The 23,659-nt window shown below is 52.3% G+C and overlaps 11 protein-coding genes across 11 annotated transcripts; 6 read left to right on the forward strand and 5 right to left on the reverse strand.

The window, feature by feature from the left end:
• Nucleotides 1-284: 284 nt before the first annotated feature.
• Nucleotides 285-1,442, forward strand: Z520_04293 (uncharacterized protein; the record flags this gene model as incomplete). The annotated part of the gene is made up of 4 exons (XM_016774801.1): nucleotides 285-407; nucleotides 466-508; nucleotides 562-1,333; nucleotides 1,388-1,442. The coding sequence occupies 4 exons, from the start codon at nucleotides 285-287 to the stop codon at nucleotides 1,440-1,442; spliced, it is 993 nt and encodes a 330-aa protein (XP_016633781.1).
• A 694-nt stretch (nucleotides 1,443-2,136) lies between these two features.
• Nucleotides 2,137-4,159, forward strand: Z520_04294 (uncharacterized protein; the record flags this gene model as incomplete). Its single annotated transcript, XM_016774802.1, has 6 exons — nucleotides 2,137-2,283; nucleotides 2,339-2,415; nucleotides 2,450-2,594; nucleotides 2,654-2,668; nucleotides 2,724-3,269; nucleotides 3,299-4,159. 6 exons carry the CDS (start codon nucleotides 2,137-2,139, stop codon nucleotides 4,157-4,159), a joined length of 1,791 nt encoding a protein of 596 aa, XP_016633782.1.
• A 667-nt stretch (nucleotides 4,160-4,826) lies between these two features.
• Z520_04295 (uncharacterized protein) lies at nucleotides 4,827-6,281 on the forward strand (the record flags this gene model as incomplete). Its single annotated transcript, XM_016774803.1, has 1 exon — nucleotides 4,827-6,281. One exon carries the CDS (start codon nucleotides 4,827-4,829, stop codon nucleotides 6,279-6,281), a length of 1,455 nt encoding a protein of 484 aa, XP_016633783.1.
• A 934-nt stretch (nucleotides 6,282-7,215) lies between these two features.
• On the reverse strand, nucleotides 7,216-8,121 carry Z520_04296 (uncharacterized protein; the record flags this gene model as incomplete). Its single annotated transcript, XM_016774804.1, has 1 exon — nucleotides 7,216-8,121. The coding sequence occupies one exon, from the start codon at nucleotides 8,119-8,121 to the stop codon at nucleotides 7,216-7,218; it is 906 nt and encodes a 301-aa protein (XP_016633784.1).
• A 559-nt stretch (nucleotides 8,122-8,680) lies between these two features.
• On the reverse strand, nucleotides 8,681-10,330 carry Z520_04297 (uncharacterized protein; the record flags this gene model as incomplete). Its single annotated transcript, XM_016774805.1, has 3 exons — nucleotides 8,681-8,944; nucleotides 9,000-10,142; nucleotides 10,202-10,330. 3 exons carry the CDS (start codon nucleotides 10,328-10,330, stop codon nucleotides 8,681-8,683), a joined length of 1,536 nt encoding a protein of 511 aa, XP_016633785.1.
• Nucleotides 10,331-11,609: 1,279 nt separating this feature from the next.
• On the forward strand, nucleotides 11,610-12,437 carry Z520_04298 (uncharacterized protein; the record flags this gene model as incomplete). The annotated part of the gene is made up of 3 exons (XM_016774806.1): nucleotides 11,610-11,714; nucleotides 11,771-11,856; nucleotides 11,909-12,437. The coding sequence occupies 3 exons, from the start codon at nucleotides 11,610-11,612 to the stop codon at nucleotides 12,435-12,437; spliced, it is 720 nt and encodes a 239-aa protein (XP_016633786.1).
• Nucleotides 12,438-12,813: 376 nt separating this feature from the next.
• On the reverse strand, nucleotides 12,814-13,676 carry Z520_04299 (uncharacterized protein; the record flags this gene model as incomplete). Its single annotated transcript, XM_016774807.1, has 3 exons — nucleotides 12,814-13,092; nucleotides 13,147-13,366; nucleotides 13,441-13,676. The coding sequence occupies 3 exons, from the start codon at nucleotides 13,674-13,676 to the stop codon at nucleotides 12,814-12,816; spliced, it is 735 nt and encodes a 244-aa protein (XP_016633787.1).
• Nucleotides 13,677-14,945: 1,269 nt separating this feature from the next.
• Nucleotides 14,946-16,538, forward strand: Z520_04300 (uncharacterized protein; the record flags this gene model as incomplete). Its single annotated transcript, XM_016774808.1, has 1 exon — nucleotides 14,946-16,538. The coding sequence occupies one exon, from the start codon at nucleotides 14,946-14,948 to the stop codon at nucleotides 16,536-16,538; it is 1,593 nt and encodes a 530-aa protein (XP_016633788.1).
• Nucleotides 16,539-17,039: 501 nt separating this feature from the next.
• Nucleotides 17,040-18,615, reverse strand: Z520_04301 (uncharacterized protein; the record flags this gene model as incomplete). Its single annotated transcript, XM_016774809.1, has 6 exons — nucleotides 17,040-17,229; nucleotides 17,311-17,794; nucleotides 17,878-18,110; nucleotides 18,179-18,206; nucleotides 18,279-18,500; nucleotides 18,570-18,615. The coding sequence occupies 6 exons, from the start codon at nucleotides 18,613-18,615 to the stop codon at nucleotides 17,040-17,042; spliced, it is 1,203 nt and encodes a 400-aa protein (XP_016633789.1).
• Nucleotides 18,616-19,557: 942 nt separating this feature from the next.
• On the forward strand, nucleotides 19,558-20,822 carry Z520_04302 (uncharacterized protein; the record flags this gene model as incomplete). Its single annotated transcript, XM_016774810.1, has 3 exons — nucleotides 19,558-20,064; nucleotides 20,142-20,490; nucleotides 20,557-20,822. 3 exons carry the CDS (start codon nucleotides 19,558-19,560, stop codon nucleotides 20,820-20,822), a joined length of 1,122 nt encoding a protein of 373 aa, XP_016633790.1.
• Nucleotides 20,823-21,393: 571 nt separating this feature from the next.
• On the reverse strand, nucleotides 21,394-23,441 carry Z520_04303 (uncharacterized protein; the record flags this gene model as incomplete). Its single annotated transcript, XM_016774811.1, has 9 exons — nucleotides 21,394-21,544; nucleotides 21,612-21,844; nucleotides 21,904-22,039; nucleotides 22,115-22,219; nucleotides 22,268-22,663; nucleotides 22,716-22,775; nucleotides 22,824-22,957; nucleotides 23,024-23,197; nucleotides 23,253-23,441. 9 exons carry the CDS (start codon nucleotides 23,439-23,441, stop codon nucleotides 21,394-21,396), a joined length of 1,578 nt encoding a protein of 525 aa, XP_016633791.1.
• Nucleotides 23,442-23,659: the final 218 nt, after the last annotated feature.

The following is a 23,659-nucleotide window of genomic DNA, read 5'->3' on the forward strand; positions in this document are numbered from 1 at the left end:
AGTGAACCACCTGTGATCCATATTTCATCATAGATGATAGGTCACTGTAAATCTATGAATGTATATCCTTCGATTGCTTAGTATTCGATCAGCTGCGCCGGTAGAGAGAGCGCAAGGAGTCTCTCCCAACGACGATCCCCAATTACGTCTAGCCAAAACCAAACTGGCCGCTTGCTTCCCCCTATTTTCCCCCCTTTACGCCAAATATTTTGCTCCGTGTTGTCGGTCACCAACATTTGCAGAAAAGATAACCTTGTAATATACGTCCAGGTCTATACGTGGCCATGAGGTGCTCGCGGGGTGGCTTCATCAGCATCCCCGTGGTCGTTCTGATTGTCTTGATCTTCGCGAGCTCATGCCTCGCATCTTTGGGCGACCGACTTCCTGATTTTCGCGAATGTGTACAAGTACGTGCGCCCATTGAATGTCGGCCGTCGTGCTTCTTGCAGATCCTAACGGCTCCAGGTCTGTATAGAGGAGAATTGTGATTCGGGGCCAGCAAGCATACGTGAGTGTTCTCCTCTATCGGCCTCCAGATCTTGTCCTGAAGCCCTCCGTCAGCTCTTCATCTCCGACTTCTGCTCTGGGATTGTCCATCCGAATGCGACTATACCTGCCAGCATGTCATCACCGATCGACGAAAGGCACGCGACCCGCCCATGATTGAACCGGTGGTTCAGTTCCATGGAAAGTGGCCATTTTATCGGTTCATGGGCATCCAGGAACCGTTCTCTGTTCTATTTTCGTTGATGAACTTCCTCGCTCATCGAAATGGCATGCAAAGAATTCGCGAATCCATTCCGGCTCGCTACACTCTTCGGCCATATTACTTGGCTTTTGGATACTTTGGACTTGCCAGTTGGATATTCAGCATGATTTTTCATACCCGAGACTTCAACATCACCGAGAGATTGGACTATTTTGCTGCCGGCGCCAGTGTGCTATATGGACTCTATTACTCTCCCATCCGGGTGTTTCGACTGGATCAGAGCGACCCGACAAAGCAGAGCATTCTACGAGCGTGGACGGTCCTTTGTATCCTGCTCTACGTGGCGCACGTCACCTATCTGACGGCCTGGAGCTGGGACTATACCTACAACATGGCAGCCAATGTCGTCGTTGGCGTCATCCAAAATCTCCTCTGGAGCTGGTTCAGCATCACGCGATACCGCAAGCTGCAGAAAACATGGGCAGCATGGCCTGGGTTGATCGTGGCATGGATCGTCCTGGCCATGAGTTTGGAGCTGTTTGACTTTCCGCCGATGGCTGGAATGATAGATGCACACAGTTTATGGCATCTTGGAACCGTGATACCGACTATCTGGTGGTATAGGTAGGACAGACAGTCCAACGGCTCCTGATTAGTCCTGCTGACTTGCCCATGCAGCTTTCTCATCAAAGATGCTCAAGAGGACCTCTCCAGCCAGCGGCTCAAAGCATGACCACGACTACCTACCACCCACCCACCGTCTAGAGGTTCACGCCAACACCAGAGGCCAATGCTGGTTAGTGTAGCGAATAACGGCTGGAAGTCAAAATTCAAGATTCAAGGTTTCCCCAAGCCGAACCCGAGGGGACCATTTCTTCGGATGCTGCTGAACTACCGAGTATTCACTACGAGTAGGTCATTAACCCCGCCAGTCGGGCCTCTTTAACGCGAGCGGGAGGGGTTGGAGGGGTCATGGGAACGGGCTCGCAGGGACAACGGTCGAGTATTGTTAAGGATACCCCCCACGTTATTTGGGCGCTCCCGGGCGCCTCTGCCCGCCTCTGTCCGCCTGGCGCGCCAGGATCAAAGACATCTATTGGTCCCAACGCCGCCGAGAGGGTCACTAGTCAGGCACGCGGGGGGTAACTTCTCACCTGGTGGCCCCTGGGGCTCGGCGCGGCTGGTGGGCACTGAGCACCTAGCATCATCAGCCTAGCTCGCGAATGCACAAACCGTCTTTTGGAGAAGTCTTTCTTACTTGCATTTGTGCCGTTTCCATCTCCTCCGCCGCAGATCACCATTTCCTCTTCTTTTGTCTTCGCGCTTCTCTTCTCTCTCATCCCATTACTGAGCGGGCAAGTTTCGTCACATCCTAGAATCTCCAGCAGGCCGTGAGTGGGTGCAGCCTGTGTACACAGCTTGCAGTCATGTCCTACCAAGACCCTCGAGAGTCGGTCCTGAACAAGCCAAAGCCTGTCATCCATCTGCCCAAAGATCTTCTGGATCGTATCACCAAAGGTGCTGAGCCATATCCCATCCAAGCAGGGAGAAAGTATGAATATGGCACTGCAGGAGTACGTTTTTCCTCTGCTTCTTTTGTGACTGCGACTGACATGTTTGTCTCTTCAGTTCCGTATGAAAGCGTACGTCCATCCTCAGCCGCACGAAGCTGACACCTACCTGCCACCTGCCCACCTGACCTGCCCGTGATTCTGTCAACTGACAAAGAGGGGAACTCAGAAATGTTGGACTGGACCATGTCATCTACACCGTTGGGCTTATCGCTGCCCTCCGTTCGAAGAAGCGCAATGCGACCATTGGGATCATGATCACCGCCAGCCACAACCCGGCGGAAGATAACGGAGTCAAGTTGGTTGATCCTATGGTATGTCATCATCTCCGTAGCAAATGTCGACATGAAGGGGCTAACAGGAGGACTCTCAGGGTGACATGCTTGAGGTATTGGATTGCGTCGTCCATTTCGCTCTCACCACGTGACTGACAAGCGAGACAGCAATCATGGGAAGCATATGCGACTGTCCTGGCGAATACTCCTAGTGAGAAACTGGGGGAGGAATATGAGAAATTGCTCAATGAGACCTTGATCAGCAACATCAGCCAGCTGCATGAACGACCAGCAAAGGTGGTGTTTGCCCGTGATACCCGTGCTTCTGGACCGTACTTGGTTACCGCGCTCAAAGCCGCCTTGGACGCCGTCAATGTTGAGTATGTCGACCATGGCCTCATGACTACCCCGCAGTTGCATTACATTGTCCGGTGTCTCAACACCATGAATTCCCCATACGCTTTTGGCGAGCCGACCGAACAAGGCTACTATGAAAAGATGGCCAAGGCCTTCAAGACCATCATGCATGGCCGTACTATTCAAGGCCCTATCACTGTCGACTGTGCCAATGGTGTTGGAGGACCCAAGTTGAAGGAACTGATCAAATATCTGCCCTCCGCGAAGGAAGGCGGCATCGACATTAAGGTGGTCAACGATGATGTCGTCAAACCCGAGGCTCTCAACTTCGAGGCGAGTTTCTTCCGGATCGCCGAGGTCTTTTATACTTTGACTGACTTTCTCAGTGTGGTGCGGACTTTGTCAAGACTAAACAGCGTGCTCCCCCAAGTTCCAACGCGAAACCAGGAGACCGGTGCTGTTCTCTTGACGGCGATGCCGACCGTGTGGTCTACTACTATACCGATGAGCAGAACACTTTCCACCTTCTAGACGGCGACCGCATCGCTACTCTCGGAGCTGTGTTCCTTGCGGACATGACTCGCGTCGCCGGGATCGACCAGAAACTGAAAATTGGAATCGTCCAAACTGCCTACGCCAACGGCGCTGCTACCGAATACGTCGAGAAAGTACTCAAGCTGCCAGTCACAATTACCCCTACTGGCGTCAAACATCTTCACCATGCTGCTGCTCGGTACGACATTGGTGTATATTTCGAGGCGAATGGACACGGAACGGTGCTTTTTTCGGAAAACGCGATCAAGCTCATCAGAGAATCCGAACCCAAGTCCCCGGGCCAGAAACATGCTCTTGATTCCCTTCGCGCTTGCATCGACCTGATCAACCAAGCCGTTGGTGATGCCATCTCCGACATGTTGTTCGCCGAAGTCGTGCTTGCTCACAAGTCCTGGACGCTCGAAAACTGGCGCAACACTTACATCGACCTCCCTAATCGCCTGGTCCGTGTCGTGGTCAACGATCGCTCCATCTTCAAGGCTGTCGACGCGGAGAGAAAATTGGAGTCACCCAAGGGAGCCCAGGAGGAGATTGACAAGTACTGCCAGATGTATATCAAGGGTCGCGCCTTTGCACGGGCTTCTGGGACAGAGGATGCGGTCCGTGTCTATGCCGAGGCCCACTCCAAGACTGAGGCGGAGAAGCTTGCCAGCCAAGTCGCCGAGGTGGTGAGGAAGTATGGGACGATGTAAGGGAAATGACGATAGCAACGAAAAGGGCCATGGACAAGGATGGTTTGCTTGAATTGTCGGGGCACGTTCGAGTGTGCATGACTGTTGGACACGACAAGATGGCATGGTAGGGCATAGCGAATGGCGCAATCTGAGCAGGATGAATGGACTCCGCGGCGGAAATTTCACGAGGTATGAGATAGGTTGACACGTGGATACCCAAATACCAAAAAGTGCTGCTGTTTTCTTCGCTGAGGAGTTGCTTGCTTCTGGACCATTTTCATCCCTGGGGACGAGCCGCCTGTTTAGAAATGTCTTGCGTGAAGCATTTGCGCTCTATAGAAACCTGCCGTTTTCGGACAATATGGCGACGTCCCCAAACGGCATGCCACCTCGAGGATGACTAAAGTTTAAACCCGCTTCACACAATCTATGCCAGTGGCAGTCGGCAAAACAGTTGCCCCTCCCAGCCCATCTATTCACATCATATGATGCTTTTGGCTCCCCGTCATGACTTCGGGTGCTTCGGCAGGGTGGTCAAGATCGACTCTTCCTTATCCTCCTCCTCCAACGAGCTCGGCGATACCCTACAAATCTTGACGTGCTGACCACGAGTTAGAGGAAGGGCTTGTCACATAGACGATTTCCCCAAGACCAGGGCAGGTGAAGCAAGAGAAAGATGCACAAAATGAGGATCGAGAACGCCATCCTTCCGGGAAGAGATCCCAAATCTCGGTGGGATATCGATTTTGAAAGGAACACCATCAAAAGGATACAACCGGCAGCACCAGCAAGGGGTTCATCTCCAGACCCTTCGCCCTTGCTCCTCCCGCCCCTCTGCCACCCACATATCCATCTGGATAAGGCGTACCTGTTGACGTGCAACACTCAGCACCATCCGTCGCAGCCTTCACCGGAGGAGGGATTCAACCAGCCAGATTACACTGATCTTACCCCTCAGGATGGTTCCTTCAGTGAAGCCCTCAAATTCACCTCCTTGGCCAAACAACGCTACACATCTGAAGATCTCTACTTGCGCGGCGCCCAGCTCCTGGCCACGTCTCTGGCGCAAGGTGTAACCTCGTGCCGGGCTTTTGTCGAACTTGATCACGTCACCAGTCACTCATGTATTGAAGCAGGCCTGCGGCTGAAGGACTGCTTCCAAGGGAAAATGAAGGTGCAAATCTGTGCCTTCGCCCAGGATCCGATCTTCAGCACCGATAATGGTGAGACGAATCGGCAAGTCCTGCTTCGTGCGCTGGAGGAATGTGCTGGCCACGTCGAGGTCCTTGGTACAACTCCATATGTTGAGAAATCAGCCGCGGCAAGTTTACAGAACATCGAGTGGGCAATTGAGACTGCCATTAGCCATTCCCTTCATTTGGATTTTCACCTCGACTACAATCTCGACGAGATGCAGAAGCCCATGGTGTGGGAAGTCATTCGACTCTTGCAAGAATTGAATTGGAATACCCGGGCACAAGCTGGAAAAACAATCGTTCTAGGCCACTGCAGTCATCTGACCCTCTGCAGCGACAGCGACACGGAATTATTGGCCAAGGAGATCCAGGACTCGAAACTTCCCATTCATTTCGTGGGACTTCCGACAAGCGACCTATTCATGATGGGCCGCCCTACAGCAGCTTCTTCTCCCTCGCAGTCGAGATCTGCAGACCGTCCTCGCGGGACCCTTCAGGTTCTCGACATGATTAAAAATTTTGGTATCAACAGCTGTCTCTCTGTGAACAATGTCGGTAATGCATTCACTCCGTGGGGCACCGGGGATCCTCTGGCTCTGGCATCGCTAGGTGTTGGGATCTACCAGGCTGGTACGGACAACGATGCTAACCTCCTATTCGAGTGCGTAAGTTCGAGGGCTAGGAAGGCAATAGGTCTCGACACAGCGAGCGCACTCGATGACCATGCTCCGAACAATGCCGGCCAGGGCCCGACGACTGACTACGATACGACGGAGCTCAAAGAGGGCCGCAGAGGTGAGCTTCTATTGATCAAGAATAAAGAATATGTCTCTTGTCCGGGACATTTGGGGGTCAAGATTCCCGCACGCCAGCAAGTCACCGTGAGAGACGTTGTCTGGGACCCACCGCAAGTCAATCTTCGCCAGGTCTTGAGATGCCGATAGCACGACAGACATGGTGTAAAGGAGAAGAACCGGGAGGGTCTGAAGCATTTCCAGAGGACCATTCTCCGACTGTCCTTCGACTCTCTCAAGTCCTGCAGCAGTTCCAAGCAAACATGTGCAATCATCAGCAACCGAATCATTCACCCTCTTCTACTAAAACTTCCCGAGAGAGCATCGATGCCTTGATCTTGGGGCCGGTGAGCGATGCTATGATCACAGTCACGTCTTGTTCGTCGCTACTTCTTCTGACGAGATTGGTTGGTCTGTAAAACCGCAAGAGGTCGGGCACGAAATCTTGAGGGAAAGAATCACTCGCATCGTTTGTTGACATCTATTGCTTCCAGCGGGCTTGGACCTGTCTTGGTAACAGCAGCGATCAAATCGGGAATAAAAAAAAGGATAATTATGTGATCTGTCGTTCGTGAGATCGGCGAAGGCTCACTTCCGAAATGACACGAGTTTGTATGGGGAGACAACCTCGGAGCAGCAGCACTTTTCACCTTTGAAGCAGGTTTTGCCTCGCAAGCACACACAGTATTTACTGGAACGGCTCAAACGGACTTCTGCCTGCAGCAGCACATGGGGAAGTTACATTCGACGAGCGAATTAAAAAAAGAAAATAGTGGCGGAAATTGTCCTTTTGAAATTCTGTTTTCAGCCTTACGCCCGAGACTGTCTGCTTCTCTCCCTAGGTAGTATATTGCTTGGAGCTGGACGGATCTGGGCGGAGCGGAACAATTTGCGAAACATAGAAGGGTTGGTACACTTGGAAGATGGGACAGAATGGCAAAGGGGAGGCCGAGTGTGGCGGGTTTGAGAACACGATGAATTCTGTGTCTGGTTTCTTTGTTCAGGGCTTTAGGGGGTCCTTCCTTCCGGTTTCTTTGTGATCGCCCTATCTCCATCCCCGTCCACATCCCCGTTTGGTCCTTGGCTACATCTTCCCCCTCCGCCTCTCGGCATCCTTCTTGATCCACTCGGCCGCCTCGTCCTTGACCTTATCGTCCCACCGACTCAAGGCGCTTCTCCCCTCGGTGATATCCCCAATCGCCCAAGTCATGCGCGCATTATCGAGGCTCTCATCAACATCCGTGTCAGGACAGATGATATAGAACTGTCCCTTTTCGATCTTGTCGACACCATACTCGCACACCTGCGACGGCAGCCACGCGCCGCGCGGTTTCGTCTTGAGAGCCTCCTCGTCAGCCACGGGGCCGACATTGCCGCTTAGGCCCGTGAACGTCCACCCGGGCACGAGCAGGTGGGCAGACACATGCGGCGCGTAGATGCTCGACGACGGGGTGCGCAGGTCATGCGCCAGCTGTTCCGTCACCGTCTTGACCGCGCTCTTGCTCGCGTTGTACGCCGGGTTTCCCGGCGGGTTGGTGATGCCTTGCTTCGACCCCGTGAGGACCACGGCGCTGGGACCCGTGGTTCGCAACACCATGGGCAAGAACGTCGTGAGGCCGTGCACCATGCCGAAGAAATTGACCCCAAGCGTCCGGTGGAAGTACTCTGCGTCGCCCCAGGGTTTTGTCGTGCGGATCGACATGCCGGCGTTCAGCATCAGGAAATCAATGCTCTGGAACTTGCCGGATAGGTCCGCCTTGACGGCGTCCCACGCAGACAGGTCCGACACGTCCAGCTCGTAGGTGAGTGTGAGTAACTTGTTGTCTATCGCCGAAAGGGCCGACGACGCCGCTGAAAGTGAGGATGCGTTGATGTCCAGCAGCGCCACGTGCATCCCGCTGCGGCGGCAGTGCGCAGCGAACGCGAACCCAACGCCCGAGGCGCCGCCGCTGATCAGGGCCACAGCGCCGGAGCGGAAGATGGATGCCATCTTTTTTCTTTTGCCTCTTTTCCCTAGTTCGAAAGGACTTACTGAGGGTTTACTTCTGATAAGGAGGTGAGTTGGAGAAAGTGATTAAAGCAGTGAGTGAGAGAGGGGCATGAGCCGAGTTGAGAGACTTCAAAGTTCAACTTCTCCAACGGCGGAGATGCTCCGGAGGGAGACTGCAAGCCAATAATGACGTCGAAGCTGCGGAATTCAACGACGGCTGGAGATGAACAAAATGATAAGGACCAGACTCGGTTTATGTTCAATTTTATGGTTATTCGTATACAGACCATCTAGTCTGGATCTCTCTGTAAAGGCCCCTTTTGCTGGGCCCGCGCTTTTGGGCCTCTTCAAATACCGCAACGCTAATTCATTTAATGCTTTCTTTCCCTTTTTTACCCCCTGGAGTCTTTTGAGACATTCTTTTGCTGGACTCACGACAACCCGCCTCCCAATGCATCAACTCTCCCTCGGACTTGTAAGGCTCGGGGAACTGCAAAAACAACACAAGCATGCGACGGGGTGGTGGCGTCGTGGAATGCCCGTCCTCACGACGGAATCATCACTGTGACGCTTCAACCGCCTCGTTCTCCTTGTCCTCGATCTTGGCTTCCTGGAGCTCCTTGCTCACGTCGGCAACGGCGTCTTTCTCTTGAGCCTGCTCACCTTCGGCAGAGACAGGTCCGTTTACGCCCGCATCCTTTGCCGCCACCTTCTTTGCGTGGTTGTGACGACCGCTTCGGGCACTTGTGGACGGAGTCGCGTTGGATGCGTCGGTTGCTTCTTGCTCGAGCTTCTCAATTTCCTTCTTGGCCTTTTCGATGTTCTTGGAGCAGGAAGTCAGTACGATCATCAAATATGTAGAACAGTAAAGATCTCACCTTTTGGGTTTGCGTGTCCTGGTCCTTCTTCCAGCCCACCAGTTTCTCCTTGAGCTTCTCAACCACACCAGGGACATCGGCTTGGGTACTTGGCGGGTCAACCCCAACCTTGGCCAGCTCCTCAATGATACCAATATTCATGTTGAGCTTGCCAGAATCGGCAGGCGCCGCCGCGCCTTTCTTGCCCTTGCCCTTCTTCTTGCCACCACTGCCCACGAAGAAGTCTTCGTCCTCCTTCTTCATCACTTTCATGCCCTTGAAGCCAGACTCGTCTACGGTTCGTTGGGCAGCTGCAGCAAACTGGCCTGGTCCCTTGTCGCCTTCGTCGGTGTTGTAGCTCGGGTCAAAGTGGCGGATCAGTCCTTCAGCAGTGCGGATTTGGTCCAAGAAAGCGGGTTCAGAGGCTTCCTCGAGCTTCTGCTCGGCAATGCGGCGGCGCTTTTCCTTCTCGTACGCGTCACGCTCGGCCTTTTGTCGTTCTCGCCGTTGCTGGTAGATCAGGTCCTCATACTCCTTGTAAGCCTTTCTTTGAGCATAATAGTCATCCTTGACCTTCCTGATGGCTGCATAGGTCGCCTGCTGTTCCTCGTACAAACGGTCGCGCTCCGCCTTCAAGGTGTCAAAATTCTTGTTGGTGTCTTCGCGTGCGGCCTTGATTTCGTCGAGCTCTTTCTGATTGTCTTCAAACTTCTGGGACAGAGCACGGGACTCGGGGTTGTCAAACGATTTCTTGAGTTCAGCATTCTCCGCCTTTTTCTCGTCGATTTTCTTTTGCAGGTCGTCCAGGCCCACAAAGCCCTTCTTTTGGCGGCGGAGGGCTGAGATCTCAGCTAGCGCCTTCTTCTCATCAACCAGCTTCATTTGGCCCGAGTCGACTTGCTTAGTGATGCTGTCGATCTTGGCATCGATCTCCTCAGGGCTTTTGAATCCGGCCCGGTTACGAGCCTCCTTTTGCTCGGCAAACAACTTCTTGATCAAGGCATCGTTCTGGTTGAACTTTTCCTGCTGCCCAGCTTTAGCTGCCTTGTGTTCCTGCTGCTTCTGGCGGATAGATTTTTGCTCTTCAACCAGTTCTTTGAAGCGATCGTTTGCGGGAGTCGATTTTCCAGGACGGGCGCTGTCGAGCTTGGCTCGAATGGCATTCTGTCGAGAATCAGCTAACAAGTCCCATCTGTTATATTTGACCGAGCGGCGACACATACAAAGCGGGCTTGAGCAGCCTCGTGATCTTTCTCGGCCTTCGCAAGATCCTCCTTGAACTTGGCCTCGTCAGGCTTCTCAGGTCGCTTGTGGGCGCCATCAGTGGCTGGAGGAGTGTCGACGTCGGCCATGTCTGATGAAAGTGATCGAAGATACCAAAAATGAGTTACCGAAAGATAGGTCGTGGTAGAGATAGTCAGGGTCTGATATATATTTGTCTAATCCATACTAGGGCGTGACAGGTGAAGCGAAGGACTCAGTGAGGGGCACGTGGGAGGAGCGAGAATCTCCTTGAGTGACAGCAGAGTGACACACAATAAGAGTGAGGTGTCTAGCCGTCGAGACAGGGTGACGAAGTGCCGGTGATGAGGATGAGGATGAGAATGAGAACGAAGTGAGAGCTCGCTTCAAGTCGCAGTTGCAGTTCGTTTCGAGTCGGTGTGGAGTAAAATTATTTTGGGAATTTCGCCTGCTAATTAATTACTGACAGTTCCGTGGCATCTTGTGAATGGCGGTTTCGAGAACTGTGATCGGCCGGATAAAATACCCCTGCGTGCCCGTGAGCCTCACCGTATCAACTACGGTGGACTGGGGAGCTCAGTGCACTCCGCGGTCTTGCAGTCGACCGAAGCCTTCGGTGCACCATAGACTCCGGTAGAGAACAATGGATGACTTCCGTTTAGTCCATTCTTTAAACGTTTATGGCCAAAGCCCTTTCGGACCTGGAGGCCGGGATACACTCACAACCATGTCATTCTGACGAACAGGAACCGGTATGTAGGTTCCCGCGAGTTTGATATTTCCAGTTTGTTCTCCGCCCGCGTCTGTGGGCAAACCGCGTCGATAGCGTGCACCCTCAGACAAATCATACACAACATGCGCGATGATTGCTTACCACAACAAGACGAATGAAGGACAAAGGACCGTTCAGTCGGTGGTACTTTGAGTCCGTATGGCAGCAAACACAAAATGCCCCTAATGCACGTCATGATACTACCTACTTTTTGCTGGTTGTCCAAACAGCGTCGTGTTCTCCATCCTCGAGCTGCGCTGTATCTTCAAGATCATCGTCACCATTCTCTTTTGCAGCTCAACTAGACGTGCTCGCGAAACAAACCTCTTTTATAGCAATGAAGCATAGCTAGGTAATAATAGAGCAGAGCAGAATCGACTTGCTGTTTGTAGTCGGGTGGGCGGCGAATATATTTTCCGGTCCGACGAACTCGCCTCGCTCGGTACAAGGCTGCAGGCCGCTAATTTACCCGCCGAGGATTATCCAGAATTTTCCTCAGCCTGCGATCCTGCGGTAGCGCATCTGCAAAGACATTCCACAGAGGCACCTACGGCCACTCTTCTATCGACTTCCCGCTCTGTTGTCTCGATTCATACCCCTTCATTAGCACCATCAACATGGATCTCGACGATGACAGGCCGAAACTCTCCGTCGAAGCGGAAAAAGAGGTGACCAGATTATGGCGAACATGGAGGACTGTGTTGGAGATGCTCGTCGATAGAGTATGAAGAAACAGAGAGGCTGTACGCCATCGCGCCGAGACTGACAGACTTTCTAGGGCTATGCAATTGCAGAGGATGAGTTGAAAATCTCCCGCGATCAGTTCCAGCGCAAGTTTGGCGATCCTCAAAGCGGATACGCTGAGTGAGTCGGAGTGAAATCCAGATGACTTGTTCCTGATTCTCACATTTAATAGGAGGAGGCTCATGAAACTCCAAGCTGTCCCTACTGAAGAGATGATCAAGCGCGACACCCCTCGAGCTACGAAATCCAATCCCAACCCTCAAACCACGGCCGGCACGATCTGGGTCGAATTTAGCCCTGAAACTACCATTGGTATCAAACATCTCCGCGCGTTTGCCCAGCACCTTGATGCGAACAAGTTCACCACCGGGATCTTTATCACCATTGGCCCGGTGACAGCTGCTGCATTGCGCGCCTTTGAGCCACTTGCCGAACGAGGAATCACCGCCGAGTGGTTCCAAGAGCAGGACCTTCTCGTCAATATCACACGACATGAATTAGTGCCTAAGCATGTTCTGTTGAGCGCAGAGGAAAAGAAAGTGCTACTGGACAGGTACCGCTTGAAGGAGACGCAGTTGCCCCGCATCCAATTCAGTGACCCTGTCGCCAAATATTTGGGGTTGAAAAGAGGCAACGTGGTGAAGATTATCCGAAAGAGCGAGACTGCAGGAAGGTATGCCAGCTACCGGTGGGTGTTCTAGTGACCGAAAAAATTGTTTCCAAAAGCGTGGAGTTCAGAGGCTTCTGAGAGGGGACCAAAATGAACCGAAAGGCGTTTGACGGGGCCATCACTTGCAACCACAATCAAGCAGTTGGTTGCGAAGGTATCAATATCTGCTAGGTGTCGTCGAACAGGGTGGGCAAGCATCTGCCAATGTCGAATTTTGGAAGACAGCACCAAATCTCCAGTTGCGCGAAATTTTCCTCGGCCTGCGTTCGTCCCTGTCGTTCCACAACATGCCAATCAAGAGCGTTAAATTGCGAACTTCAGAACTCCCGACGTGCCCCCGCACTCTGCCTGCCTCTCCAGTGCCATTTGCACAGGATGCACCTCTGCTATGAAAGCCCAGATGAGCCTCAGCCTTTCTTCTCACTCAGCACGCGTTGACCAATTCTGATCAAGTCTTTATTCTCCAATGGATCCTTCTCAAACCCATTCAACACTTGATCCAACATGGCCGCCGAGATGTCCACCACGCTCACGCTTGGCAGCGAAATCATGAACCAGACCAATGTGGCTCTCAGCCAGTGAAGGATACTGCCTGGTTGCGTGATCAGTCCTGGTTTCGCGACGGTGACTTCAAGGTCGCCCGGATGAGAAGACGCGAAAGCCAGGACTCGATTCTCGGTCTCTCCCTATCGACAAAGTCAGGGACTCGGTGCCTTGTGGCGGTAAAGCCAGGGACTCACGCGCATCAAGCAGTATTTTGGCATGAATGTGGGTTGTTTTGTTTGATCTCGTTCGGCAGCCACGCCGCTCATGTACAGGAATCGGAAGGGCGTCGATCTGCTTGCGGAGCTGCGGGCTTCGAACATTGCTTCAAGACCAGCCATGGTGTACTCATGGCATACTCGATAGACCTCGTCCCAGGGCACGGTCTTGGACTTGCTGGGAGTGATTGCGAGGGTCCTAAACAAGGCCTTCAGCCCCTATCATATTGCGAGGTGGACACGCGAAAGGACAGCAGGCAGGGCGTGACAGACCAAATACAAGCATCTGCATCCCCCAATTGCTTCTTTACAGGATCCGGGTACGATGCAAAGTCTTCAAGAACCACGCTCTCCAACTTTGACGTGTCTGCTCCAGGACCCAGATTGTCGGGCACCGTGATCGGCCGTCGAGCCAAGGCCACCACCGAAGTTATTGTCGGATCGCTCAGGCTTTGGCGGATCAGCTCCGTCGCGACGAATCCGGTAGCTCCAGATATGACAAGCTTCATGATCAGACAGTAGCTTTGAGATACCCCTCTCTTTTAGTTGAGATGCAGTGACGCATAGCTTGTCTGGAAGGAAGGATACGACACGGTGTGCTCTGTAACATGTAGAGGCAGTCTTCCCATATGGGGGCCCTAGGGAGGTGGGGAGAAAAACCGCGGTGGAGCGGGGTGGGTGGCCTGAATAGTCCTCATTGGGTACATTAGCCTCGCTGACCTGGAGTAGAGAAGGGACTAAGGCCATTAAGTATGGATACTAGTACCTTAAATACCTCAGACTAGCTACTTCCTTACTAGTTAGTTCACTAGCTATTTCCTTACTAGGCAATTCATTATTAGAGACTCAAAACTTTCCGGTTCCGAGATGCATAACTCGATGCTCATCATACTGCTCGACAGCCTCACCAGCTTCGACGGCGATTCTGCCCATGGTCATTAGAAGCCTGACACCAACACTCTATTCTGTCTGCTCGCAATATCTTGTTTTCTCACGTCTAGCTTCGTCGACGCTCTTCTGTCCCCGTCGTTCCTGAGACTCAATTTGCAACAAATACTTATCGTTACACAGCCGCACCGCTACCCACGACACCATTTCAGCCTGATCACGAAACGCCCGTTCTGCCCATTTCGCCCCATTTCCTAACCATGGCAAGGCAAACACGACATGAAAGGCAGACTCGGACGTTTCATTCACGATCACTTCCCAAGTCTTGCTGACTCTCCAGAAAAACATCCGTTAGGCTGAAGTCTACCTTGGATGTGGCTTCTGTCGAGACTCTGTTCAACTAGATGATGCAGAAGCTGGGCCCCACTGACCGCCTCTTTCCTTCAGATATATCGCGGGGACAGACCTCTAACGTCCGAAGCCAGATTCAGCCTCAAGACAATTTCGACGGACGCGACGGGTTTTCTATTAATTCCCTTTTCTTTGCTCTCACTTCCTAAGCTCGGCCCAGCGAACTAGTAATACCTCAGTTTTCTGGGCCTCACAGTTAAGTGAAAATGGACGTCTCTCGACCCCAGACTCCGGAACCACCGCAACCCTTGCCCCTCATCCTGAGATGGTATTCGTTAGTACTCCTCTCGGTCTTCTATCTTCTCCCCGTTGTTGGCATCTTCGCCCTCCTGGACGCAGTCGGGACTAAGAGACAGCGTTGGACATTAAGCCTAATGGCCTACTTGTTGATTTCTTCTGCTGGGATACCGGGCACACTCTACGCTTTGGTCTCCTATTGTCTCTGGGGGGAGCTCGAAAAAATGAGACACTTGACCACGATGGCAAAGAGACCTATATCGGTTCTTGAACTTTCGAATGAATACAGGTCGTGGTCGAAAGTCATACCGCGCCCCAGTAGTGTGATATACCATTTCTTTGGCGGACTATACTGGGCCTCGTTCATGTTCCTGGGCGCCGCAAAATTGCAAGCATGGTCGGCACTGTTCCTCATCGTCAGCCATATCATTATACTCACCTACCTATTTTGGATCGCTTCCAAGTTCCGAATGATGCCGGTTGGCCTGAGGGAGATGTATAGGATAACACCCCCGGACAAGGCCTTGCAAAAGCTAGGAGGAGCGGTCGAGAGTCTGAAAGCCCTTCCTGAGATATCAAAGTACGGGCGTTCAGGAAAACCACTCGACGCTCAAATGTCAGATCACGATCCAACACCGCCCGCAAGCCCGACCTCAACCGATATGACGGAACTTCCGCGTCCAATACACCCGAACCTCAAAGAGCCGGTTTGCCACAGTCGATCCGAACTGCACGACAAGGCCCAAGCACAGCTGGTGACCTGGAAATGTTCCTGTGGATCGATCCTGTCAGACTATTACACCGAAATCATACCAGGAAGCGTGGAGCTCCTTCAAGCGGAGCTGCAGGAAGAGGCTTCCCCTTATTCTAACAGCTTCAGACTCTTGTGGTGGAACCTTCAAGCCTGGATTACGTCCACACTCAGGACCAGGGCAGTTCCTTCTCAAAACCCAGCCAATACAACGCAGGGGTCTCCAGAAACTACATCCTCCTCTTCCTCAGCCGGGCTTCGAGTCCCAGGGTATAATATCAGCTCTAGCTCTGGAGATCCCACACAGACTCCCTCGCAGCCTCTCTCTGCTCCTAGGAGTGTCAATCCGCCACAAGGGCAGCCATCGGCCTCACGGGTCTTTTATCTACTCTTATGTCTTCCTGAAAAGTTATCCGGCTTCAGACTATATCATCAGCAGCTTCTACAAACAACAGGATCAGCTCACCTGCCGAATTACGTGGTCAACGACAAGCAACTCTTCAATCTCTTACGACGGAAGTATTCAGCCGTGCGACGGCGCACGGTTTTCTCGCTACTCTGGCCGAGGACAGTGATTCGAGTATCGCTGGCTCATTTCCTCGTGGATGGCTCGGACCTTGTCGAACTTATCCACTATGCGTGCCACGGGGCAGGGGCCAATTGCAAATGCATTCCGCCGGCCACCGATAATGGGTACCATTGCGTTCCCCGGCCATCGCCGTATAGTCCTCCTATTGGGACAAATTATCTGACGCACCTCTTCCAACACCCAGAGTGCATCAGGAATGGCAATAATCGGGTCCTCAACCAGGTTCCGAAACGATTTGGGCAGTGCATAGCGATCTCTGGGGATAAGGCGATCGAGGCTTGGGGGATCGAGTTCGAAGAAGGCTGGGACCGCGGTCGGCTCAGGAACGCCGTCTTCCTCGTTGTCGTGGTGGCGACACTGTTGTTTGCGACTCTCTGGGCCGTGATGGAGCACGACATACAAAGTGCGTTTGCCATTTCAGCTTATTTCATATCTATCCTTGCGATTGTAGGCGGGTACATGGCTTCTACGGAGCCAAGGCTGGTTCACAAATGAATATCTGCATATATAATGGATGACTATCCAGATCAGAATTGGGGACTAGCAGCGTGACAAGTTGAATTGTATCACACTCAAAGGCATCTCACTACTTGCTCCTACAACCACTTGCCTAAGGTCCTCCTGCGAAGGATACCACCCGGGCACGATGCCAACGATTCATTCATGTATTATCAAAGCTTTCACAACGGCCTTCTAGTAACAGTTAGTCCAGTACTGGTGCCGATGAGCAGTCTTTGTTGACGGAGGTTGAGAAAAAGGACCCACCTCACGACTGGAGTGAATGTCCCCCTTGCCTTGCGAATGTCTTTCTTGTCATGAACCTAACGCATCTGAACGCCGGCAGTGACCACCTATATATTTTTTCCCAGTGATGCTCCAGTTAGGCTTGGTTTATCTTCTCATAGAGTGCGACTTCAAGCAATCCGACCGTTATCTATGTTCCCTTTTCTAGTTTGACAATGTCTCCCCCAAATACACCTACTGGCTTTTTTCGTTCTAGAGATCTTCTTGCATACTGTTGAGAGCGATGGTCGAGTCATCCTTCGCCGAGTATCTTACTCCGCTGAGCTGTCTGCTGTGCTGTCGACGGTGGCGGAACGCCATGAGCTCGAGACCCACGGCCAGCACGACCGAGACGATACCGACTGCGGCGGCGATGCCAGTATTGTCGCTGAGCAGTGCGCCCCTGGTTGAGAGTTAGTAAACGCATTAGCCTGGAGTGTATTTTCTTTTTTGTCGCCCTTATGGACTTCTATATCAAACTTACAGAATCGCATTGACCATGCCCCCATAGATGAGGACGCGCCCGAGCCAAATGTGGAAATACGAGGGAGCCGTGCGGCGGCCGAACCTTTTGTAGTTGACGTGGTGGATGTAGCCCATGATGACCTGAACGGAGAGGACGGCGACGACGCAGATCCCCAGGATCTGGTGGGTCTGGTTGAACGCCGCGTACTCAATACCGTTGATGCTCATGAAGACTGCGGCCGCCAGGCCGAGGTATGCTCCAACCGTGGCGAAGAGTTGCAGTATCCAGTGCACCTTGAACGCGATCGTCCATCTCCATCGCAGGCCGAGGACTCCCACGGGGAAGACAATGACGAATGCTCCGCCCAGGAGGATCGCGTGTGAATATACGAGGGCGTGGTAGTACTCGGGCTGGCCTTCTGCCGAGACACTCGACGTGCCTGAGATTTTGGGGACGGTGGATACTGCGTTCTGCGTCGCGGTCATGTCGACGAAGAAAACACCTGCCGAGGAGGAGAGGGTGTGTCAGCCAATGCTGTTGTCAACAGGGTTGGCGCTGCGAGAGTCAAAGTGTGCTTGGACTGACCGTAATGTGAATGCTGGTTGATGTCTGCATTGATGGAGTTTGAGCGGACTTGCTTGCTCGGCCCGACCGCCCATATCCACGGCTGTTTCGTGTCTGTGACATCGACTTTGTTGAACTTGTGGCTTGACGAGCTCTGGTGCCACTGTATGGTTGCTGTCATCTTCCCGTTCTCGACCTCGGAGCTTAGCACGGTTGCATTAACGCCTGACGCGGGCTCTGGCGTGTCGTGGCCGCTAATTGAGTGAGGGGATCAGTTTCAAGGACTAACTGTCGTCCGTTCTATGCGGTATGGGGTACGAACCTCGTGGTTCTCACGCTGAGCGTGACGTCTGCACGCATACATGTCAGCGCCCGGCCAGCATTACGAATCTGCCAGAGGAATTGGTACGTTCAGCACTCACCATCGCCGTCGGCAGAAGGATATATAATGAACATGAGGGCGTCATGCATGTGGTTTCCCGTGCCTACCGCCGCCCAGCCGTAGGAGACGGGCGCCGATATCTGCATGCTGAACTCTCCGGCGTTGACGTTGCCGTTGTTGCCCGTAGAAGATATGGCAACGCCATAGTTCTCCGATTTCTCGTAGAACTGGGCCTGTTTGGCGAGAGAGTGGGCTGCGAATGCTGAGTGTGTTCTCGGTCAGCACGTCTGGGGAAGGGAAACTGAGATGCTCGTGTAATTCGGCGACTCACACGACAGGACACCGGAAAATGCAGTAAGTCTCGTAAGTGTCTTCATCCTGGTGGCCGAGAATGCCCCTTTAAATTGTCCAGCACCCAAAGACAACAATCTTTGCAATCGAGAGCTCAGTATGAAAAGGAAACCTGGAGCTGCATTCTGACTGCAGCAAGAGTCTTATAGCACGACATTGCAGCGATGGGTCAAAGCCCCTGCCGAGCAAAGCTTGCGTGTGCTGAGTTCGTGTCCGCGCAGGCGGCTGAACTGAGGCTGAGCATGCCAGCTGCATTGGAGCGCAGGTTGTTGTTCCTCTAATGTCGACCAATGGAAGCGCGTGCATTTGTCAGAGCTGAATGTCATCTGTGCAGCTGCAGCTCTGCACAGAAAGGGTTTATCCGTTCCGCAAGGGCGAAATATCAGATTAGATATCGAGCTGAGGGTGATTGTTGATAATGCCTGTAGATGCCAAGTATGGAAGGCGTTCAGATTCTCCCCCGCAACTTGGCATTAACTTGGCATTAATTTAAAGTTGACGGATCTAGCCTGTTTTGGCATCGATAGGCTTGACCATCATGTGTGGCTTCTTCAGGGTCATTCAGCCTCGTTCCCCGCAGCACACAGAGTCCGAAAGCACGCATCAACGTCTTCGGGGCTCGGTCGCAGACATCAAGTGTAGGCGGCAAGCTTCCCTGCGGATGTTGGTCCTGAGATACGGGCCCGACACTCTGGCCAAAGTGTGGTGAAATATGGCGCCGCGGTTGTCTGGCCCAAGGCCGAGCCGGTTCCGACTTCGTCTTATGCCTCCGGTTCGCCACGTGCCATGATCTTCCGGTTCATGAATCAGGCACCCATCATGAAGAATGTGGAGATACACTGGGGAAGACAAGTGATCAAGTGGTATATATACGACTGAGTCGATGTCTTCTTAAGTCTCAAGCAGCATCGACTGAGTACGTGTCTTTTAAGCTTGCCGAAGTCCCGACAACCCAAACCAACGATAATATGAGCAAAGTCGAAGTCCAAAGCATCGATGACATGAACAACGCCTTCAAGGCGGCTGTTCAGAGTGTCATCGACTTCAACAACTCCTTCGACTGGCCAGAGGTAAATACCTTTGTCTACCGAGAGATAGACGGGGTCAAGATCGAAGCAGACGTCTGGGTATGGGAGACGGTGCCGAACGGGGACTCTAAGCGCCTGCCGGCCAAGCGGCCTGTGGCTCTCTTTATCCACGGAGGCGGATGGATGGCAGGTATACGCACCGATTTCCCCAAGCCGCTCTTGCATGAATTCCTGTCACGCGGATTCGTCTTTGTCTCGATCGATTACCGCCTGCTTCCCGAGGTGGATTTCATCACCGGACAACTGGACGATGTGCGCTTCGTGGAGACGTGGATTCGCGAGAAGCTTCAGTCGTCTTTGGCGGAACGGGGTGTGAATGTGCCGGTCGACACCGATACGATTGCGGTGCTCGGTGGTTCTGCTGGTTCTCATCTGGCATCTTTAACAGTACGTTCTCCCTAAATATTGCTCCCCACCTTCAGATCAGGCAGGCAGGAGCAAAACGTCTGACACTCGAGAAACAGCCGAAAATATGGAAGAAGAAGCCGTCAGCTCTGCTGCTCATGGCTGGGCCGACAAACCTCTTCGAGTTCCGCAGACTTGGTCGACCGATGGGCGGAGGCAAGTTGACTCAGGTCGTCGAGCAGTGCCCTATGGATCCGACACCAGAATTTATCAAGTCGGCCATGTTTGACGGTCCAAGGACCAACACCCACCCAACACTTAGTGTCGAGGCTTTCCTACAGCCCCGATCCCAGCTGGGCCTCTCCATCTTCCTGAACGAAGTTATCCCCGACTTTATGGTCCTCGGCCTTTCCGAGGGGAAGCTGCCGAAGAAAGGCAGTGCTCCCAAGGACAAAGTCGAATACATCAGTAGGTTCAACACATACAGTGCTCTCCGTGTGACGCAACCTTTGACCCGCTGACACAATGATTCAGGTGCGGCTTTCGGCGACCTCAGTGACTGGCCGCCGACGTTTCAAATGATTGGCGACAGCGACGAAGCCTTTGATGCCTCGCATCTAACTGTGTTCCACGATAAATTGAAACAGCTCAATATTCCATCTGGGGTGCTCGTGGTCCCAGAACAGTCGCATGCCTTCGAGGGCATGTCCAAGATCGGCGACCAGTTGCACTTGAGATATATTCAGCCGGCGTGCGAGTTTGTGGTGAGGCATACGCTAAAAGACAGCGAAGGAAAGTGAAAAGCAAAATGGACGGGTCTGTGGATAGAGAGAAATTGTGTCTGTGCGCAACCTCAATGAGCCTGGTGATTCGGATGCTCGAGCGATGAAGCGGAGACAAAACCATGTAGCAGAACAATGACTCACCGCTCTGGAAGATGCAACTTCAGTCATCCAAAAAAAACCACTAGAAGATCGTTATCAGCTTTCGACTTTCGACTCTTGGTGGGTCCATGAAGGAAGATGAGTCTGGATGCCTGTGCCTGGATGCAAAAGAGAGAGTGAGCACAAGCGAGCTTCGGTCCTAGGAAAGAATCGCGACAACTTCATTTTCTTCTGCCACTATATGCCCCAACCTAGGGCGTATCTGATAAATCGTTCACCACCTCAATCATGAAAACACATGCATATATGTACTTTGGCTCTTCTTCCGTTACCGCTGTCTTTGACCGTCCTCCCTTTGATAAGAGACCACCAAAAGATGGCAATATCTTGCCACTTCGGCCTCGCTTGGTCGTATGCGATCATGCTTACTATTCCATAACATGTCTTCGTCTGTTACAACTTCTGGGCCTCAAGTTGAGCTTGAAATTCAATACGAATACCGGAAATATGGGTTTTCGTGGTCGGTAAGGTCAAGAAATGCAGCCTGTTCCTTGGTCAATGTTGATTGCAGAGCATTTGCGGCGCCAGGAGCATCTTGTGCTAGATCGCGCCGACGGTTGAAGCGCTTGTAGTACAATCTGCACAGATTGCACCAGTCAGTCGGTCTGGCGTGTTGTTGGTCCACCCGATCACAAACAAACTTACAGAAGTGCCATCAGCGAGACCTCGGATGCAGCCATTGTAACCATGAGGATGATCATCCCCGTTGGGTACCCTTCGCTGGCTTCACTGCCCTTGAAGGCAAAAGGCCCAGTGATTCCACCAACCGCGGAAATCATGAAAATCATGCTGTTTGCGGTTGTTTTCTTGGTGTACCCAGCAATGTTGGACGCTAGAAGGCCCAATGTCTGGATCAGGGAGCCGTAGAAGAAGACAGTCTGGATTTGTTAGGATAGTCGGAAGCTGAGACTTGGATTCAGACAAAAGGGATACATACAATATAGAGAGAAGCCAAGAGACCTCCTTGGTTACCTCTGGGCAACTTCCAGAGCAGGGCATATGCAATAATCGAAGGCATCACAAAACCCATGGCGATGACGATGCGTGACTTTTGGAACCTGTTCGCTAGAAATCTTGAGGGCAGCACAAGTGCAAGTCAGCATTTCTGGGCAGTTCTCACGATTAAGGGGATTGGTATAGGATCTTACCCAGAGACTGGCATCAGAATAATGACAATACCAGAGATTGGCATGTATAGTTGCACTGTTTTAAAGCTAGAAAAGCCAAAGCCCTCGAGGACAATGGCCCCGAAACTGGTTCGGGTTAGCATGTCAATGGAGGAATTGAAGACAATAGCTTACCTGCCAAGTGCTGCCGTAGCGAAAGAAAAGGCAAAGCTGGTCACGCACAGAAGCCACAGTTGTGGATCGGTAACCGCTTCCCAGACCTGACTAGGTTTGAACTTGCGTGTTTGAATCCCCGTCTGGTTCTTTTGCAGCCGTCTTACGGCAATGTTACGCTCTCGCTCTGTTAGGAAGCGAGCCTTCATAGGAGTGTCTGGGAAGAAAATGCCGAAGAAGACGGAGTATGCGACGGTTATGGATCCTAGCACCAGATACATATTTTTCCACGGGCTCTTCTGGAATTCTCCCTTAATATTAGCTGCAGCGTAATCGAGTGACTGGCCCACAATCGCTCCGATGGAGGCACCAGTCATCCACAGTCCGATGCGAAGAGGTTGCTCTTCTGTTTTCCACCTATGGAAACTCACTGAGCTTATGTAAACCAAGGGCATAAAATATTGCTCACCACATTGAACTCAAGAGGACGCACGCTGGAAGACCAGCTCCTTGGAATCCGTAGAAGAATCTGGTCGTTGTCAACGGCTTAGTTGAGGTCGGAAGAATGGGGACTTACCTCAGAACCATGGTTCCTGCAAAGTTGTCTAAAGTGAGAAAAAGAAGCGAAAGAGCTCCAGTGTACAATATAATTCCTGTCATGTACTTTCCAATGGGAACTTTCTGTGCAAGTAGGAGGAGCGGATACTGGCCCTGTGATAAGGTAGTCAGTCTCCCAGCCGCCATCGGAGAGGTCGAACCAGGTCATGAGAGACTTACGGCCAGAAGTCCAAATGTCAGGATCGAATTGGACCAGGAGTATCTAGTTAGGTCCAGCACCACGGGGTCAATGCTCTTAACAGTGTAGAGCTTCAAATCTTGAATCATGCCGAATATTGCCGCAATACCATAGGTTCCGCTATCACATGCTGTCACGACATTGGCAATCACCAACTTATGTTCAGTCAGTCATTTGCCATATGGGAACAATGCACCTCATTGATCTTACCAATATGATAACACGCAAGTCGATTTTCCAGAGCACTTTCCTTTCTTCTTCTTCAGTCCATTCGATGGCACCGTGCTCCTGAACAAAACAATGAGCATCGTCGACCTGTTTGTTGGTTTTGACTGGCAGTTGTGTTTCTTCGTCATGTTCGACGATAGATGCAGCTATCTTGTCTGCTGAGTTTGCCATGGTGAGAGGGTCTGCTCGGTGTGAGAACAGTGCTGGGGTCCGAAAGGATTGTGGTCGTCCGGAGGACGGTAAGGCGGGAAAGTAGGTAATGTGTCTGATAGAGCCACAATCTTCCAGCTCACACGGTCCCCGCGTGATAGATATTCCCCACGGGGTAACGAAAAGATTTGAAAGGATGAACTAGATTGCTCGTCAAACTAGTATCGGGTGAGACACCG

This window comes from Fonsecaea multimorphosa, assembly GCF_000836435.1.
Source record: "Fonsecaea multimorphosa CBS 102226 unplaced genomic scaffold supercont1.7, whole genome shotgun sequence".
Taxonomy (NCBI): domain Eukaryota; kingdom Fungi; phylum Ascomycota; class Eurotiomycetes; order Chaetothyriales; family Herpotrichiellaceae; genus Fonsecaea; species Fonsecaea multimorphosa.